General features: G+C 44.1%; 1 protein-coding gene across 1 annotated transcript in view; it reads right to left on the bottom strand.

Moving 5' to 3' along the window:
• Nucleotides 1–3739: 3739 nt before the first annotated feature.
• The window catches only part of CLMN (calmin), a 48660-nt gene continuing 34169 nt past the window's right edge, over nucleotides 3740–18230 (bottom strand). Inside the window, exons 12-13 of the mRNA XM_006025496.3 lie at nucleotides 17523–17590; nucleotides 3740–13877 (exon numbers count right to left, since the gene is read on the bottom strand). Coding sequence (XP_006025558.1) covers nucleotides 13715–13877; nucleotides 17523–17590 — 231 coding nt within the window. The 3' untranslated portion in view covers nucleotides 3740–13714. The remainder of the gene's footprint in view (nucleotides 13878–17522; nucleotides 17591–18230) is intronic.

The following is an 18230-nucleotide window of genomic DNA, read 5'->3' as shown; positions in this document are numbered from 1 at the left end:
CCAGGTCGAATATGACCCGTCCACCACCACTGGGTGCAGTCCCTCAGCCAATTTGTGACCCATCTGACTGTGTAAGCATCAATGCCACAGTCGCCTAGCTTTCTAATGAGAATGGGGTAGGAGACAGTGTCAATGGCCTTCATGAAGTGCAGAAAGACTACATCCACCACGACACCTGCGTCCAATGATTTTGTGACTTGATCGTAGAAGGCAACCAGGTTGGTCTGACAGGACCTGCCCCTAATGAACCCATGCTGGTTGCCCCTGAGCATCACCCCCCCTGCTGGTCCTTCCCAGATGTGCTCCTGGATAATCTTCTCAAAGAACTTCCCCAGGATCGAGGTAAGACGAACAGGCCTATAGTTGCCCGGGTCCTCCCTCTTCCCTTTTTTGAAAATGGGGACCACATTGACCCTAATTATAATTTTCTATACTAATAAACTCCTTTTCTGGTCTTAAGTATTTGAATGGCAAGGGGTGAATTTGACAGACTGGGCCCAATGGATTAACTGGCATAGTCAATTGATTCCTTCCTATGGACAACAATTCAAAAGTTCACTTCACTTGAGTTTTGTGGCATGTGGCCCTTGCCCCAGACCTGCAAGTGGAATCATGTGGCCAGTCCTGGTTGCAGAATCAGACAATATATTGCAACAGATGTTGCAAAAATCTTTGTTTTGCTCTGTCGCAGGGCACCTCAGAAAGGGGGGGACTATTGAGAAGCCCCAGCGCGGGCACGGTGAACCCCGAAGAGGGGGAGCGCCTTATTGAGAAGCCCGAAACGGGCGTAGCGAGCCCGGTTGAAGGCTAGCACAGCGGTAGACCTCAGACAGGGGTAAGGTGCTGCAGTGGGCCCCGACGAAAGGGGTTAGCAGTACGGCACTCCAGGAGCAGGGCAAGGTGCTGCGGTGGTCCCCAGCTAAAGGGGATAGCAGTGCGGTGAGCCCGCGTAAGAGAGGGTAGCAGTGCGGTGGGCCTAGAGGACCGGAGACTTGGGAGCAAGTCCCGAAGCAGGCTAGGTTATTTTAGAGAAGACCCCAGAGAAGGGGGGCGATATTGCAGGAAGGCTCCAGGAAAGGGGGCGACATTGTAGGGAAGGCCCCAAGTGGGCTCGGAGAGCTCAGGAGCGGGCAGTACAACGGAGAAGGCCTGGGAGAGCGGGCAAGTTGATTTTGACAGACCAACGTTCAGTACATCTGCGAGGCTTGGGGCGTGGTATTAGGGGTTGGTAGGAGCCACGCGTAGCCCATAAGGCTAGGGTGCCTGGAACGCACCCGGTGTGCAGGGAGACCCCTGGTGGGTCCGGGAGAACACGGGGACGGAGGTCCCAGCTAACCGTGCCTAGGAGACGTAAGGTAGCCTCCCAACTTGACCTAAGATCAAAGACGTGGCGGGCGAGAATAGAGGGTGCCCTTGGGCCGAAAAGGCACGGAGAGGGGGCCTTAAGGAGATCACGGCCCTCCTGCAGGACTCCGCCGTGACATGCTCCATGCTCTAATGTCACTCAACATATCACTGTAAATCACAGGCCCATAGTCTCACCATTCATTGCACCTAGGGACCCATGCTACTGAAGTCATGTGGAGTTTTGTAGCAGATGGCCCTAGGAGTAGAACTGGACCCATACAAGTGCTTCTCAGATATAAAACTTAGGAAATACGTGTCCAGGTGCCTTGCCTCCTATCCCATAGGAGTATTATTGGGATAAAGTAAAGCATCTTCAAACACCCAGCTGCACTTGCAATTTAGAGTGAACTACCTCTTAAACCAGAAGGTGCCTGACATTTGTCACTAAGAAGCACTGATAAGCCCACTAGATGTGCTGCATAGTAGTGGATTCAGTTCTTGATTTAGGAAGAAGCCTGTCTGGAACAGCACCATGTTCATGAGGATGCCACTCTGGAGCACAGAAGGTTTATTGTGGAGACATGGCCTGCAAGTGTCTGATAGGCTCCAATATTATGGCAAGGAGGCACATTTCAAATGCAGAATTCCTTAGCCAGGCAGCTAGCTCATTGAATCTTCTGCATAGTACTTACCATACTTTTAACTGAAGGATAAACCTGCTTTCCCTTCTCCCCCTAATCCTTTCCTTTGTCTGTTGGAGCCAGACTTGATTAGTCTCTGATTAAAATGGGTTAGCCGGTCCAATGTGGGTGATTTTTGGCCCCTCCTGTGTTTGGCAAACTATCAACACCTTAATAGCCCGGTAACTTGGCCTGTGCTATGGCTAATTAATAAAACTTACAGACAAGGAAGCTGAACTGAAATGAATAAATAGTTTATTAAAACTCAGGTAAGTATTAACAGCAATGACAAGGTAAAAGAAGGAGAAAGGTAACACAGGTAAACAGACCTTATCCTACTATTTCTATATAACCGTTAACAATCCTCATAAACACACAGATAAATAGATCTTATTCTACTATTTCAAGGGAATCCTTAACAACCCTAATAAACACACACAGGTGTGTGGACAGGGTGTTTCAGGTGCCTTTCACCTGTACCAGAGGGATCAGATCCCAGTTCCCTCATGCCTGGAGGAGAGGGGTGATACTTACACCAACAAGAGCATTGTGAGCCACTACTTTATGTGTACAGCACACCCAGGGGAGAAAGTCTGGGGAGCTGACTCAAGCAACCCTCAGCTGTCGATCGCCAAGGATAGGAGATGAAAGTGTGCTGGAGTCAAACGGGGTGGACCTCCACTAGGATGTCCAGATCAACAGCAGAACATAATGCAGGCCAAGCAACAACACCAAACAATCAGCAGACACAACACCACACCAATCATCCACAAAGCCACCTCCACTACTTCCATGCACAAACACTACCTTTACATCTCACACACCTCTCACTCTCCTCTCACAGACCACCCAGACAGACCACACACTCTGTCCCTCCCGCACTCACTCATCCGCGGCCACCCGTTTCTGTCAATCAAAAACCTTTATATAAGGGTAGTGCGCACAGCATGCCAGGGCTCTGCATGTGGCCCTGAGGTTTGCACTGGGTACCATTTTCCAGTGGTTTCTAGGTATTACTGTGCATGCTCCTAGTCCAGAGATCAGAAAAGGTTAATCTCCTGACCTACTTACAGGGACTAGGTGACAATACCATGGACTCAGAACCATTTTGGCTCCAACATGTCTATACTTCTCTCAGTTTATAAACTGGCAGTGATTGTGGCCTTGGTTCTTAGCTGCTTTGCACCTTGAGTGTGCTACCACTGCTTTTCTGTTGTGCATATGCTGCAAGAAAACTGACTGTGGAGCACAAGAAAATGGATCAAAGTAACATCTATTCACCTATGGAACCCACATCTTTATTGTATGAAGTCATTTATGAAAAGGAGTTTGATAAGTTAGATGCTAAGGTTGACATTTATCCACATCGGAAAGACAATGTAGAATCTGGAAAAATTTCCTTGTGGAACGTCACACAAGCCTCTCCTAAGGTATGTCCAATTCTGTGCACTCACAATTCAATTAATTTTAAAGAGTGATTGAAGTAGGAACTAACTTAGCTTCATTCTTTAGATTTCTGCAAGCTAAATGCAAATATGAACATCTCCTGTTTGTCAAGCTGTTTAAGATGTATGTATTTGTAAAAAAGCACATGCAGTCTCTGGGCATAAACATCCACATTATGGAAAACAGAATGGTGATCACGGCTGAAAAAGTAAATGTTGTAAGGGAGTTTCTCAACCAGAGAACATAAACAGACAACTGATTTATGCTGAAAATCTGTCAGTTTATTTCAAAATTGGAGGTTTTATAAAATAATTTTAAGCTGTTTACTATTGCATACTATTTTTATTACAAATTAGCAGTTTCCAAAAACAAACTCTTTTTGCTATTTGCATCAACTATACACAAAGAATATTTTATCTCTTTCCCCCTCCCGTTACCAAAAATAAGCATTGACAGTAAGTGCAAACATTCAGTGTAGAGCACTGATCAGAAAAGCATCCAGAAGCATTTTCAAACAGGTATGAACAAGCTTCCTATTCTTCAGTGTCTTTTAAATACATTCTTCCTTCTCAATCCAAGCAGTCACAAACTCAGCCTACTATTCAAGATGCAAGTATTACAAATGCAAGTACCTCTAGAACAGATATGGGCAAATAATGTCCTTAATTATCTACATGGAATAAGTTAAATGGGTTTAATACAGTCAGAGCACTGGGATCCCACAAAGAAACCAAAGGAGGAATTTATATATTGTGTTGCTGATCTAGCAAGCAGAAAATAAGCGTTGTTCTTAAAGGATACAGTTGACACTTTGCAAAACACACTTGTTAACTTATTTACAAGAATCTCCAAGGAAAGTGAGCTGAGGGACATATATTCTAACAACTTTCATAGAGTTTATTTGATGGTAAAGCAACAAAGTCTCATTTAAATACACATCTTTCTAAATAATTTGCCAGAGGCAGGGCCAGCTATTGAGAACGGACGTACGTCCATTCATTACTTACAGCATGGAAGTCCCTTTTTAATCTTTCCAGCAACCTGGCACTTAACATATTAAAATTTAAACTTGAGACTGCTAAATAATACTTCTGCACTTTGCAAGTAAGAATAATTTGATAGAGCTAAGCCACTGAAACTATGATTTAAGACTAATAGGAGAGGAACAAAGGAGGAAAAAAAAGCTGAAGGCACCTCCATTAAATATGTAAATAAAAGGGTTTGGTTGAATAAAGTTACTGTGCTATTCCTTGCTAAAGTGCAACTGCTAAACTTATTCCTAAGGAAGAGCAGCACAAAAATAGTGGTTAGGCTGAGACCCACACTTAGTGATGTCTTACAATATATTATTTACCTGTAGCGGTCCCTGATGCCATAGGAAGTCAGGTTTCAGGACTGCCTCATGCCAAGTGCCACACAGACACAGAGCAGGAAGATGTTCTTTGCCTCAAAGGGCTCGCTAAATTGAGGCCACTGAACCGGAATTGGGATCTGGCCTTTGTTTGACTGGCATGCTTTCATATTTCTTGTGAGATAAAACAAATGATTCCCATTCCTCCATCAGTAAAACCACAAATACTCACCTTGCCACCTTATTTCCTTCTCACATAGAAGCATAATAACCACTTACAGGATATGAAATTACCCTTAATTACTGCTTCTATAAGCCCGGCTTTTCCTTCAAAGAAAGAAAATAGTGTGCAATTCTCATTTTCTGTTACCAGTAATAAACATTGCCTGGAAAGGACATAGAAGAAATTCTCCTTCAGTGGAAGAAATATTTTCAGAGTAAAAAAAGAATGCATTGATTTGCAATTTTAGTTAGGCTAACCCAAGAAGCAGACATGGTGTAACTCTTGAGGGGAAAGGGGGTCACTCAAAGTCTTTGAACATACCCGCAGTTCCATTTTGCCCCATGCTGGATTGGTTCCCTTTCTGTTTGCTGAAGCAATCCATAGATACATGCTCTAGGTATTAATAGATTGAACAGGTCATCCCATTCTGAACATACATTTTGACATAACATTTTCAATGTGTATCTACCATTCCCCACCCTCCACCCCTTCCCTGCATAAGCTTTGGTAGTTTTGTGCTGTTTATTGTGCTGGAAAAAAAATATAGTGTAATATGAATTATAATGATTAAAATGTTAAGGAACATGAAAGCAGCATCCTTACCAATGCACTATACTTCTACTTGAAGTAAAAAAAAAAGTTCTTTATTTGCTTTGCAAGCATAGCACTACATCAGGAAATGCTAAAATGAAGGTTCCTTCGTCCAGATCATCATCTTAAAACTTAACCCAATTAGGAAGCAAAAGTGCTGACCACAGGACAATGCTCCTGTAGCAGGCTGCCTGCATGTATGTTTGGGGTTTTAACAAACACAGGCCTCCTCTATATATTACATGTATTATGCAATTAACTGGTTAATTGTGCAATTTAATTTAGACTGGCTACACATGGCAAAGTAACTATCACACCATGAAACGGTTCATGCAGCTATAAAATTAGAGCTGGAAAATGTGTAATAACTTTTTGGGTGGTTTCTATCCAGCTTTAATTTGCATGTGTAGCAACGCAGCTATTCCCCTGTGGCCCCTGCGGCTGGGGCGCACCACCCACTGCCTGGCTGGGAGCCCCATCAGCTACAGGATTTGCAGCTGAGGTAGTTTGCTACCTACCAGTGCAGGGGGAGCCCAGGATCACCATTCTGGGCTCCCCCTGCACCAGCAATAAGGTGTGATGGGATCTAATACTGAATCCCACAGTCGTGCATCAGTTCCTATCACACCGTTACCTGAACATCTAGAAGTGTCCACACACATTTCAACTGTGACACCTGAACACCGTTTTTACATTATTTGTATCTACTGTCCCTATTTGACTTTGAAGAAGGAGAAAGCACCTGTTACCGTTCTTGAAAGACAAAGGTTCTGATCCTATAGGTCTTACGCAGATACATATCTTCCACATTAGGACATGAATGGGAGAGTTTGTGAGACTCAATATCTACTGAATCTGGCTCTTACATGGCACCTACACTTGGGTGTCTTTCCAGCCAGCATGCTTCAATTTACTTAAAGTCACCTGATCTGCAAGGTACTGAGCATCAGTGTTTAGCCTCATTGGAAGTTGAATCTTAGCAGAACTGGGCCCTAAATCCTTAAAGCTGGCACAACTGATTAATGTGCTATTAGTTTACACTTTTTTATGCTCACTTATGAAAGGCCACAAGTGCTCAAGGCATCTCTTTAAAACCCTGTCCCCTAAATTGAAATGCAGGGAGTCCACATGCTTGAGTAGAGCCCCTCTGAAGACAATGGGACACTCAATGGATGCATTAGTCACATCCATACAAAGCTTGGATAAACACAGTATTACTAAATTATTTTGAATTGATATTTCCGTAAATGACAGTAGTACCTGTATTTGTACCAATGGAGAGAAAAATTCAGCTCCACAAATAAATTCTTAGGGGAAAGAATAGGTTAGCACTTATTGCAACCTTCCAAACAGGTTGTATTGCAGAAGAAATGCTGAGATGTACCTATTAAAAAAGTTATACACAGTTTTGCATAATCATCCACCATGTTGTTTAAGCTTACAGTTCATTAAGTATTCCTCTGACTCATGCTTACAGTTTTGGTGGGGCTAGAAATATGTTTTAATTGCAAAGAACTTATTTGATGTTAATTTTCTCATGATTCACAATGACTACAAAGTGTATAACAATAATAGAAGTATACAGTGTGTCTTAAATGTATTTTTACAACTTTATATCAAATATAGATCAAATAATTACCAGAGTACAAGATACTTCATTTTTAAAATTGTGTTGGCTGAACTTTGAAGCTTCCAGTAAGATTCTACAGACATGATACATTTACATTCTAGAAATTCCTTTAAAATATGCTTTAGAGCTCAATCCATCAAAAATTATCTAGAGCATTTCAAATGGAATGGGACTGTTCAAAGATATAGAAGCATAGCTTGCACGTCCTATACCTCTGCGCTGATCAACATAATCAACCTGGCAAGGGCTGCATTGTTTAAAATTTGTTTGGTTACAAGTTTTCTTGTAATCAAATTTGTGTCTGATTGAGCTAGGGTTTGAAAACTATCCTCTTATCAATTATCTAAAAGTTTCCAATGTTACTTTGTCCACTCGTATCATTTCAATTCCAAGAATCAGAGTGCTTTAAAACTTACAGCTATACAGCTCCTCTTGCAAGGGTGATATTGTACTAATTTGTAATGAGCAAACAGACACAGAGACACCAAGGGCAGTGATAGACATGGAAAAAAACAACAACCCACAGCTTTACCAGAAGAGGCAGCACGTTAGTTAGATCTGGCTCTGCAGCCTGTATAGATCAGGCACTTCAGTGGGGCTTTTTGGCTTTTATCTAATAGATATAGCTTTTATCTAATAGCTAAAAAGTGCTGCTGAAGGCCCCCAATCTATACAGATGCAGGGTCCCTGATCTATACAGGGTGTACTGAGCTTAAAGCGCTGTTTGTTTGTTTTTTCCGTGTCTGTAAGCAGCCTAAAACTAGGATTTTTTTGGAAATATGGCCAGATCCAAATTTACAAAATCAATGACAGCAGCAGGTGCTTTGCAGCTCTGAAAATCTAAGGCTTTCAGCCAGGGATGTCTCTTATCAGGAAGGAAAATATTTTAAATGCATGCATAATTTTAAGCCTAACCTTCAGTGCTTTGCTAAATCACAGCCTTAAGAAGGGGTCTAAACATAGATTTGTGTCTAACTTTAGATGCACAAATTTAAAACATCTGGCCTCAGTGACTTGGCCATGGTCATATAACTAGAAACAGAAGTGAAGTCCTCTGCATCTTATGTAAAACTAAGGAAGTGATAATTCCCACTGTACTCAGTACTGGTGAGATTGCAGTTTGAGTACTGTGTCCAGTTCTGGGCACTGCACTTCAGTAAGGACGCTGAGAAACTTGAGAAAAGAGCCACCCGTATGATCAGGAACTTGCAAGGCAAGCCATACAAGGATAGGCTGAGGGACTTGGGCCTCTTTAGCCTAAAGAAAAGAAGGTTAAGATGGGGCTTGATAGTGGCTTACCGCTATATCAGAGGACTGCATCAGGAGCTCAGTGAACAACTGTTCACTGGGGCACCGCCAGGGAAGACCAGGACCAATGGATATAAACTCCCGGAAGGTCGCTTCAGGCTCAATACCAGGAAAAACTCCTTCACAGTCAGGGTGTCCAGACTGTGGAATAAACTCCCTCCAGAGGTGGTGCAGTCACCTACCCTGGAGGTTTTCAAGCAGAGACAGGACAGTCCCCTCGCTGGGGTCACCTAACCCCAGCTGTCTTCCTGTCTAGAGCAGGAAGGCTGGACCTGATGATCTGCAAGGTCCCTTCCAGCCCCTAACAATCTATGAATCTATGCTCCAACCATGCACTCTACATTTCTCCTGATTTCCACTAAGCTAAACTCCCTGCGTTGCCCACAAGCCCTTAAAGCAAATACCCTGAATCCGTCTGTGACAGAAGGACAACTCAGGGCCAGGTCTCATCTTCGGCCCGCCCACCTGTCTCTGGGGCAGTCTGCCCTGTCTCGCTTGCCACGACTTGCTGTATATATAACTGGTGTAAGAATGTGGGAGGCTGCCCATTCAGTGCCCAATGCCAAGGGTGTTATACACAACTCCATACTGTCCCTACACTGTGTCCCATGCCTTGCAGATGGCATCATGTTGGTTATAGCACCAGCGCAGGGCTGGGTCAAACTCTGCTGCTTGTAGGACCTCTAACATACAACTCACACACTCTGCCTTTCACAGGGTCTCTTGCATACCATCCCCTCCCACAGGGCCTCTTTCAACTGCCCTGCTTCATGAGTGGCCCCCTCAGGCCATCGAACTTAACTACTCTCATTGTGGCCAGTCCACACACAGCCCTTTAGGCTGCTCGAGCAACCCTACTCTACGTGGCAGGCCTTGTGCCTCACACTAGGCCGACTCTGCCCCAGTCCCTTGATGGGCAATTCTCTCACATCTACACTTTTATAGGGGTTGGCCCGTGTGCTGCCCTTCAGACCACCCCTGCAGCCCTACTCAACACATCCCCGGTGCAGCCCTTCAGATTGCCTCACAACCCTACTCTATACCTTCTTACGCATAGTCCTTCAGGCCGCAATGGCAGACCCAACTCCATGCGGGCTACCACGCATACTTCTGCCCCCTCACTGGGGCCACTATACTTCTCTGCCCCCTCATCGGCGCCTCTGGGATCTTACATCCCATGGCATTCAGGTGTCCACAGATGTGTCTGGCCTGGCATTTCTGGGGAACTGCCTCGCCACAGGTAGTCCCACCAGACCATCCTTCCCCAGCAAGGTGTAGTTTTAAGTCATACCCAGGACCAGGAGCCTCCTGCCATCCCCATAACTCCTGCCCTTGCCTCCGAGGATGTTCTGCGCAGCAGCTCAGCTGGGTGATGTTCTTCCAGCTGCCAGCAGCAGACTGCTGCTTCAGCCCTGAGGGCCTGAGCTAAAATGGAGGTCGCTCAGGCCTCTCCTCACAGCCAATCACAGGGCTCTCCTGCAGTCCTGTGACTGCCTCATCAAGGCTGGCCTACAGCTGCTGGCTGTTCTCAGTCCTTAAAGTGGCAGGCACCAAAGGTGCTCTACCACACAGTCCATACGAAAAACCCTCCTGACACTAAATGAAGATCTAGGCTTCAGAATCAGGCTCCCTGGCCTAGCAATAGCACACACAAAACTTGATCAAAGATGCGATGAATTGGTACATTTTCAGAGTGAAGAGCTAGACTGTGCACCACCAAAGGCAATAGGATTTTTCCTACTGGCTTGTATAGGACCAGAATTGAGCCCTGAGTGCATGTCACCTATTGCTATTAATGGAAACTGGATGCTTAGATGACTGTCATTCATGAACATGACTGAGTAATTTCAGTATACTGAATGTTCCTTCTAAGGATTTTATGAAAGGCATGGTAGTATGATTCTCACACCAAAAAGAATCACCCTTAGCATGTTATCCTTATTCTGCTTACTTATTGACCAGATGAATAATGAGACAAGGTCAATGTTATAGCTGGAAAACAGCCCCTGCACCCCTCTCTGTGGAATAGACTTGATAGCATCATGTTTAATCTGTATGATCTGTTATTAACAGCATGATGTTTAAAAGAGCAGCTGCAGACTATGTGATATTTAATCTTCATGATTTGTTGCTTAAGGAGATATTCAGAAGCCGGCTGGAATGAAAAGACATTAGCACTCTGTGAGGCCTTTTGTTTCTTGGCAGGGGGCTCTTTTGGAAAGGCTATCAGAGCTACTACTGACATCAAGCTGTGTTACATACAGCTTGATTTGTAATACTACTTCTCCTGGAAGATGGTGTTTATTTACCCAAATTATCCAATGAGTTCCTCAAGAAGTTGAGGTATGTGGTGGAGAGGGAGTTACCTGCTTTAACAAGACCACTTTTCTGAATGTTGTAGGGATACCAGATTGTATCACAGTTGCAAGTGATTTCTTTGGAGAAGTTGTTTGCAAGAACCAGAAAGGTGAGGATACAAAGCTATTAAAGGATTTATTATGAATGGATCTTCCTCCCCTGTTAACCAAAATGATACAGATGCAATTACGCAGCTGCCATAGACCATTCCCAAGCTGGCTGCTCTTTAGAAGTGGGTGCAATGACTTCTGAATTATGTTTTAAAAGGGTTTTCTAGGAGGAAAGGAACTAGCTGAACATAGTATATTTATTTATTATTAAATAATCTAAGACCTCAATGCAATGAAGATTTACTAAAAGAAAATATCCTTCAGAGCATTAAAAAAATCATCCTATCAAATCTGATTTACAAACAGAATACTTAACTTGTTTGCAGTATTTTTTTCCTTATTGTTGAAAACAGCAGACACTTGACCCATGACTGCCCAGAGTTCCTTCTGAAGGAACTTCAACAGTCTGGGGACTTTCTTTTTAATTTGATACCTTTTCTAGAGACAGGCAGGAATAACCTTGAGCCGAACCCCCCACCCTTGGACCCAAGCTTTAAATCCAAGTCTGATCTGCTTTCCAGATGTATTAGTTGGGTCTATCTCTGTTCTTGTTTGTTGTTGGCCAAAGTCTACAACCATTTTCTAATGAACAGACAGAAAAAGCCCAAAAGTTCCCATTGAGCTTAAAGATCTGTGTTCACTCCTAGAATTTCAGAGACCAAACTATGCAGAGTTGACTTCTAATCCTAGCTAAAGGTGAGGTGCCATGGAAAGAAGGAAGCTTATAACAAGAACACAGCTGGATAGGCAGCTAGAGAAATGCTTAGCAGGCAGCAAGCCTATACATAGCTGCTAAGTATCTGCAAAAGCATTGCTTAACATGCATGCCTTGACTCCAAAAAGCTTCAATTTAAGCTGAGAATTTACCTGGGGCAGTAATATTGTGTGCACAAAGGGAACCTTAAACATAAAACCTCATGTCCTAAGTAACTTTTTATTCTAACAAAGTTGTGTGCATGCATTTTTATGAGGCACATTGTGATCTTACTTATGGAGACTAAAATGGAACCAACATTACATATCCTCATGAGAGTATCGTGAAATCAAAATGTGCCAGGAGTTGCAGATGAATACGCCAGAAACAACCAGGGTAGAAGATATTGCTATTGCCAGGCATGTGACTGTGAACTTATACCACATTCTGTTTCTGGATAAAAGCTCAGTATAACCTAGAAAGATTGATATCTCTGTTGTCTTCACACTTTTACTGCCCTATTACTGTACTGGACTTGGTTTAAAAGAATGAGATACCAAATGCAAGTCAAAAACCCTACCTATAGAAGTCCATTCATTTGCATTTAAGATTTCTTAAAAGCCAGAAGAAACAGAAACTGCAAACACTTCTCCAGATCCAGTTCCACAGTAGTAGTTTTCTTCCACTGATCTTAAAGAAAGGATGCTAGCAATCATTTTATGTTACGTTGCCACCACGACAGGTGACAAGCTGGGTTTCCTCAAATTTTTGGCACATTTAAAGACAGAACACTTCACATGGCCTAATTAGTGCAGTTCACAGATGCAACTGATTGAGACTGATCAATAAAGGATAAAGAAGTGAATAAAGGGTTAGAACAGCTACCATGGGTTAGCTTTCATCAACCACGGTGTTGACCCACTAAAGTGAATTCATATTAGAAATACACCAAAGTTGACAGGGTAAGCAAGTGCAGCCCCTAGTCTACTATGTTTGAGAAAGCCCATTTGGCTAATAACAAAACACATGATGGAGAAAAGTTAGGCTTCTGTTACCAAAGGATTTCCACTGGAACTGTGAATGCAAACTTATTTCAAGCTCTGCCTGGATGCACCTACATAAGACATTTACTGTGGAGTTGCCCAATCAGCTCCACAGTAAAGTCTCAGTGTCTATATGTGCAGTCCTATTAGGCTGCAGTAAAATAATAAACACTGCCACAGTTTAGTATTTTTCAACGTAAGTACTATTCCATGGCGGCATTACTTAGTGCACCACAACACATGTGCAGATGCTGAAAGGGCTGGCTGGTGCACAAGGTTGCTTCAGTGTGAGGGCTCCCTGCCAGCTACCTCCACACGGGAGCACCCTTGAGCCAGGCCAGAGCAGCCCTGGGCTGGCAGGCTGACCCCCAAGTCACCTGCCAGCTGGGGCTGCTCTGACCCAGCTCAATGTGCTGCAGTCCCATGTGCATGTATAAATGTGGCACCTGGCATGAAATGCACTGGAGTTCATTCAATCACATTAATAGCATGTGTAGATGACCCACTTTTATGTGGAAGTCAAACATTACCCCTCTTTCAACAGCTATAGGGCCAAAGATAAATAAGTGCAGCAAGAAAAAACATTTTTGAAGAGTGGAGCTCTAAATCATCCATGTTTCTAATAATTATCAATTTTATTTAGCGTTTATAAAGCAAGGCACAAATGTACAAAAATTGTGTATATTAAATCAAGCCATTTTCTTATATATATATATTTATATGTATATGTACACAATGTCACAATATAAAATGTGCTAAGACGTTGTAATAGCACAACACTAACAGAGTTAGGAATAATCTGTGTAGGAGCTACAAATTCAGGTTTGTTTGAATATACATTTGTTTGTGCTTCACCTGAAGGAACTGATTTATATGCACATACACCAAAAAAAAAAAATCGAGCCACTGTCTTTTATTATTCACTCACAGAGATCAACGTTTGTTGCTAACAAGCTGTGGAAGGAGCAGCAGGCAGTAGACCAGCACCCAGAGGAAAACAATGAAGTAAAACAACTCGGGTTGGTCTACACACACAGAATTCGGAGGCGGACCCACAGTCTCCAGAGGCTTGTTTGACTCTAAGTCTTTCTTCTTCCTGCAAAATTGAATGTAAGAGAGGTTGGGAAGGGGAAGGGAAATAGGGGATGGACTGAAGCAGTCGCTAGAAAAGTTGGGCCAAACACTAATGAGGCAATAGTTCAATGAAGTATTTACAGTCTGGTCAGCTGGAGCGCAAGCCAGATCTGTGAGGCACAAAAAGGGGCTTAGCAGTATCACTCGTTAGGACCCAATAGACACAGCTCTTTTAAACCTCTGCAAACCAGGGACAGATTCTCAGGTAGCATAAATCAACAAAAGCTCCACTGAAGTCATTTGAATTATGGATCTTCACACCAGTTGAGGATGTAGCTCTTTATTTTCAGCTGTGCACAGCTCTGTGAGCAATGTCCAAGTATGCATTTTTAATTAAATACAAAATTATTTTTTTCAAAAATGAGGAGCCATGTGGGCTGTCCAGGTGGTATGTGAAGAGGATTGGATTTGTAGAAGGATGATGAGCAACACGACGAATCAGGACTCATTATTTAATGTTTCTCAAACTGGGCACTCAAACTTGACTAATCATTTCCTAAAGTCCTGCTCAAAGTTCTTAAACATTTGAGCGCAGTCTCAAGGACTCTCTGTTTAACAGGAACAACTCCAAAACTGCAATTTTAATTCAACTCGGGAGATTTCACATAGATCTTGATCACTTCCTTCACACTGGGTGCATCTACACATGCCCCTATGGTGCCGTTGTTACTGAGCCACCATTTAGTACTTCCAAAAGGGCCTTTTGGAAGTACTAAATGACGGTGCAGTAACAGCCCATACTGAGCTGCCCGTGAGGTGCATGATTATTTTTAGTTGCTATGTTGCTGTAGCGATGTGCTAAACCGAGGGAGCGTGTCACTACAGCAACATAGATGCGGTGTCTCGGTTTTTGCCCACTGATGCTATGTCGCTGTAGTGCAGGGGCGGGCTATTATTTCAGGCAGAGGGCAGCTTACCCAGTTTCGGCAAGTTGTTGAGGGCCGCATGGGTAGCCCTGCCCCTTAACAGGTGTCCTGCCCTCTGGTCACCATCTTGGGACCAATGTCTCAGGGCCAGCGCCGGTGGGGCCCAGAGCAGGGTGCAGGCTGGCAGGGGTCTGTGGAGCTGGGTTGGACTGCACCAGCAGAGAGAGGGGGGAGCTGGCCAAGCTCCATAGAGCCCCCGCTGGCTGGTACCCTGCACTCCTGCCACCCTGCTCTGAGCCCCGCTGGTGCTGGCCCTGGGACACTGGTGTGGGCCCCATGCACCTGCTCACTCCCAGTGCCCCCCCAACCCCGCGGTACAGGTGGGTGACAGCATGCAGCCCGACACCCTGCTGCGTGGCAGGGAATGAGCTGGTGCTGAGTGTGACAAAAAGCGCCACCCCTGCCCCGTCCAGGCAGGCAGCAGCAGCAAACAGTGCCTGGCTCGACAAGTGGGGGGGCCACAGCTGCTGCCACCGTGTGCAGCCCCGACCGGAGAGCCTGGAGCCAGCGTGGGACCCAGGCTGACAGCAGAGGTGGGTTACAAGCTGGTGCTGAGCATGGGAAAAGCAGCCCCTCGCCTGCCCCATGAGCTGAGCTCCGCGGTGCAGCTGCTCACAGCCTGTGTAGGGCTGCCTGTGCCTGCTCAGGACAGCCCCAAGCAGGCTGCGAGTGGCTGCAGCAGGGAGCGCCAGCCATGGGGTGGGGGAGGGGCCACTTTTCCCCAAGCTGCTTCCCCCCCCGCACTTTAGCTGAGGTTCCTGCGTGGGGCAGCCACATGGTCCCAGGCCAGAAGCCCCTGCTGGGGCTTCCAGCTGAGGGGCGGGGGCGGGCCCTGCAGTTGCGGGAGCCCGCTGGGCTTCTCCAGGGTCCTACTGCCCCTGGTTCCTGTCATTTTTGACAGGAACCAAAGACAGAGAAATATTAATTTTCTAAATTTTTTAGGGGACCTGTGGGCCAGACAGAATGGCCTCGCGGGCCACATCCAGCCCATGGGCCGTATTTTGCCCCGCCTGCTGTAGTGTGTTGCTACAGTGATGCAGCGTCACGTGTAGACATGCCCACTGAGGTGAAACCTTCCATCCTTCAGGGACTTATAACAACAGTAGGAAAACTGTGTGATGATATATGGCCCTAACCCATCCACACTTTGCAATGAGATGATATGCATGCCTTCTGATATTATTCTTTTTAAATGTTACCTTTGGATAAACTGGCTAGATTTTTCAATGGGATGAAATTTATTCTCACATTTTATTTTGCTTGGAAGTCACTTTATACATTTGCTTGAAGCCCTCTCACTGGAAATCTCACTAGAGATCTCAGACAGCAAGTTTTATGCTAAACGTTAGCAGAAAGACATCACAGTAACAAATTATTTACACAGTTTTCAAAAGATAAAGCACTATCCATGATAAAAGTTGGACCAGGACACTGCTGTCTCCAATAGCATTTTTGTATGTTTTTCATAATGAATTCCAGCCATCACAGTGATTATGAGCCAAAGCCTGATTCTACTAAATGCCTATTGACACAAGTTGGAAGAAGTGGCCGTGGGTGTTTAAATTTGTTTTTGATGCAGTTAAAGAAAAGCTGGTTCAGAAAGGATCCAAGCCCTCTAAACTGCATCATAAGTTCAATATCTGACTTAGCTTGGGGCCCCTGGAGGCAGTCAAAGGCTGAACATACCCTGCATGAAAGTTAAAACAGACCTGTGGTGGCTGCTCTATCACCAGGTCTTATCCACACTGTAGTTGCACCATTGTAAAATAACCCTTGGGTAGACAAGGCCTTATGATAGAACAGGATTTGAGAGGCCACTAGCTATAATCCCCACAACATGTATTTAAACTCCGCTCTCTTCCTTGCTATGACATATCGCACCAAGATTATGCCTACACTTATATACAGGGTTGGCCTTAAGGTTACTTTCTACTAGCCCAAGTTACATGAGCTGCCCTTCCCTGTCTATGTCATACTGCGTAGGACACAGAAGAGCTATCCACATTGTGCTGTTTACATGCAAAGCATAGTCTAGAAATCTGACTGTAACTATGTCTCCTTCCTTCTGCATGTGTGTCTACTTATAGGCAGTAGAGACAGCAAGTAAAGATAGGAGGGCTGGAAGTCAGGAATAAAGAACTGTAGGGTTGCTGCTGGCAGACTTCCTATGCTTACAGCCTGCACACCAGAATCAGTTCCACGCACACTGCAGAAAGAGGGAGGCTAGGAGGTGAGTGGTCCAGAGTCAACCTGATACCTGGGCATTTAGCTGTGCTTTCAGGATTAGGCTCAACTACCACTACCACTAGAGATTGAGCCTGGGCAATACAATATAGATGGCTGAAGGGGTTAGGCTTTAAGGTGACTTTAGGATTGATTCTAACTATCACTGTAGATGCAGCATAAGCATGGTGCATGCATATCTCCTGGCAGAATCCTCGCTCACCTAATTAAGGTAGTTTTACATCGTCTTTACTTTTTGCAAAAGCAAATTAGAGAAAGTTAAAGATACAGCACGTCAAAGTCAATAGCTAGCAAATTCATATGTGAGAGGAACTGTATTGAATCCAGTTCTGTACTGCTGTAAAATAGTGATAGATTTGACTTTGAACTCCTGTAAGAGAGCCCAGAGATCATGGGTTGCGTATGACAAATTCACCATAGAAAAGGCAATCACCCACCTGATGATAACCAGATCTGTGCTTTCTCCTGAATCTGTGTTCTTCTCTTCATGTTGGCTAACAAGTTCCTAGAGTGACATAGTTTGTAAAGAAAACAAAACCATTAAAGAGACTTTGGCTGTTTGTAGACTGTGCTCAGCGTTTTCTAAACCTTGTTAACTGACTCGTATCAAATTTCAATTTGAATTGAGGGTTAAGAGATGATCATTGACAGCCCCTAACAGACCCAATTCTCAGTTTTCTGTGTGTGATCTTATGCTGTTGGAAATCATTAGGAGGCTTATAATAAACCTGTGTAAGCACTGCTATATTGTTGCAGTTATCTTAAGTGCTGTGCAATTGACCTGATACTTAATCACCATGAGGTGTTGTTGGTACATTTGACTTTATAAAGGCGTTACTTTATAAAGCCTAATAGGCTCTGTTGTGTTGCAAAAACCCAAATGAGCTTCCCTTGAGGGGATTGATATTTGCAATGCTTATCTGCTTATCTGAGTTCCTAAAGACTGTTCCTCCTTAAAAGCAAGGTGGTACATACATGTTAATCAATACAGTTTAATTTGCCTAATTTGGACTGCCCTAGTCTGCATTAAATTTAACCCTCATTCAATTTGGATTAGTTAATTTGGACTGAAGCCAATTTTAATTTGGACTATAGACATCCACGTATATATAGTGACATCTGTAGTCTGGATTAAACCTAGAACA

Source organism: Alligator sinensis, unplaced genomic scaffold (assembly GCF_000455745.1).
Source record: "Alligator sinensis unplaced genomic scaffold, ASM45574v1 scaffold47_2, whole genome shotgun sequence".
In the NCBI taxonomy this organism is placed as follows: Eukaryota; Metazoa; Chordata; order Crocodylia; family Alligatoridae; genus Alligator; species Alligator sinensis.
Note: the sequence above shows the minus strand (reverse complement) of the source record. Positions and strands in the feature narration are given on the sequence as shown.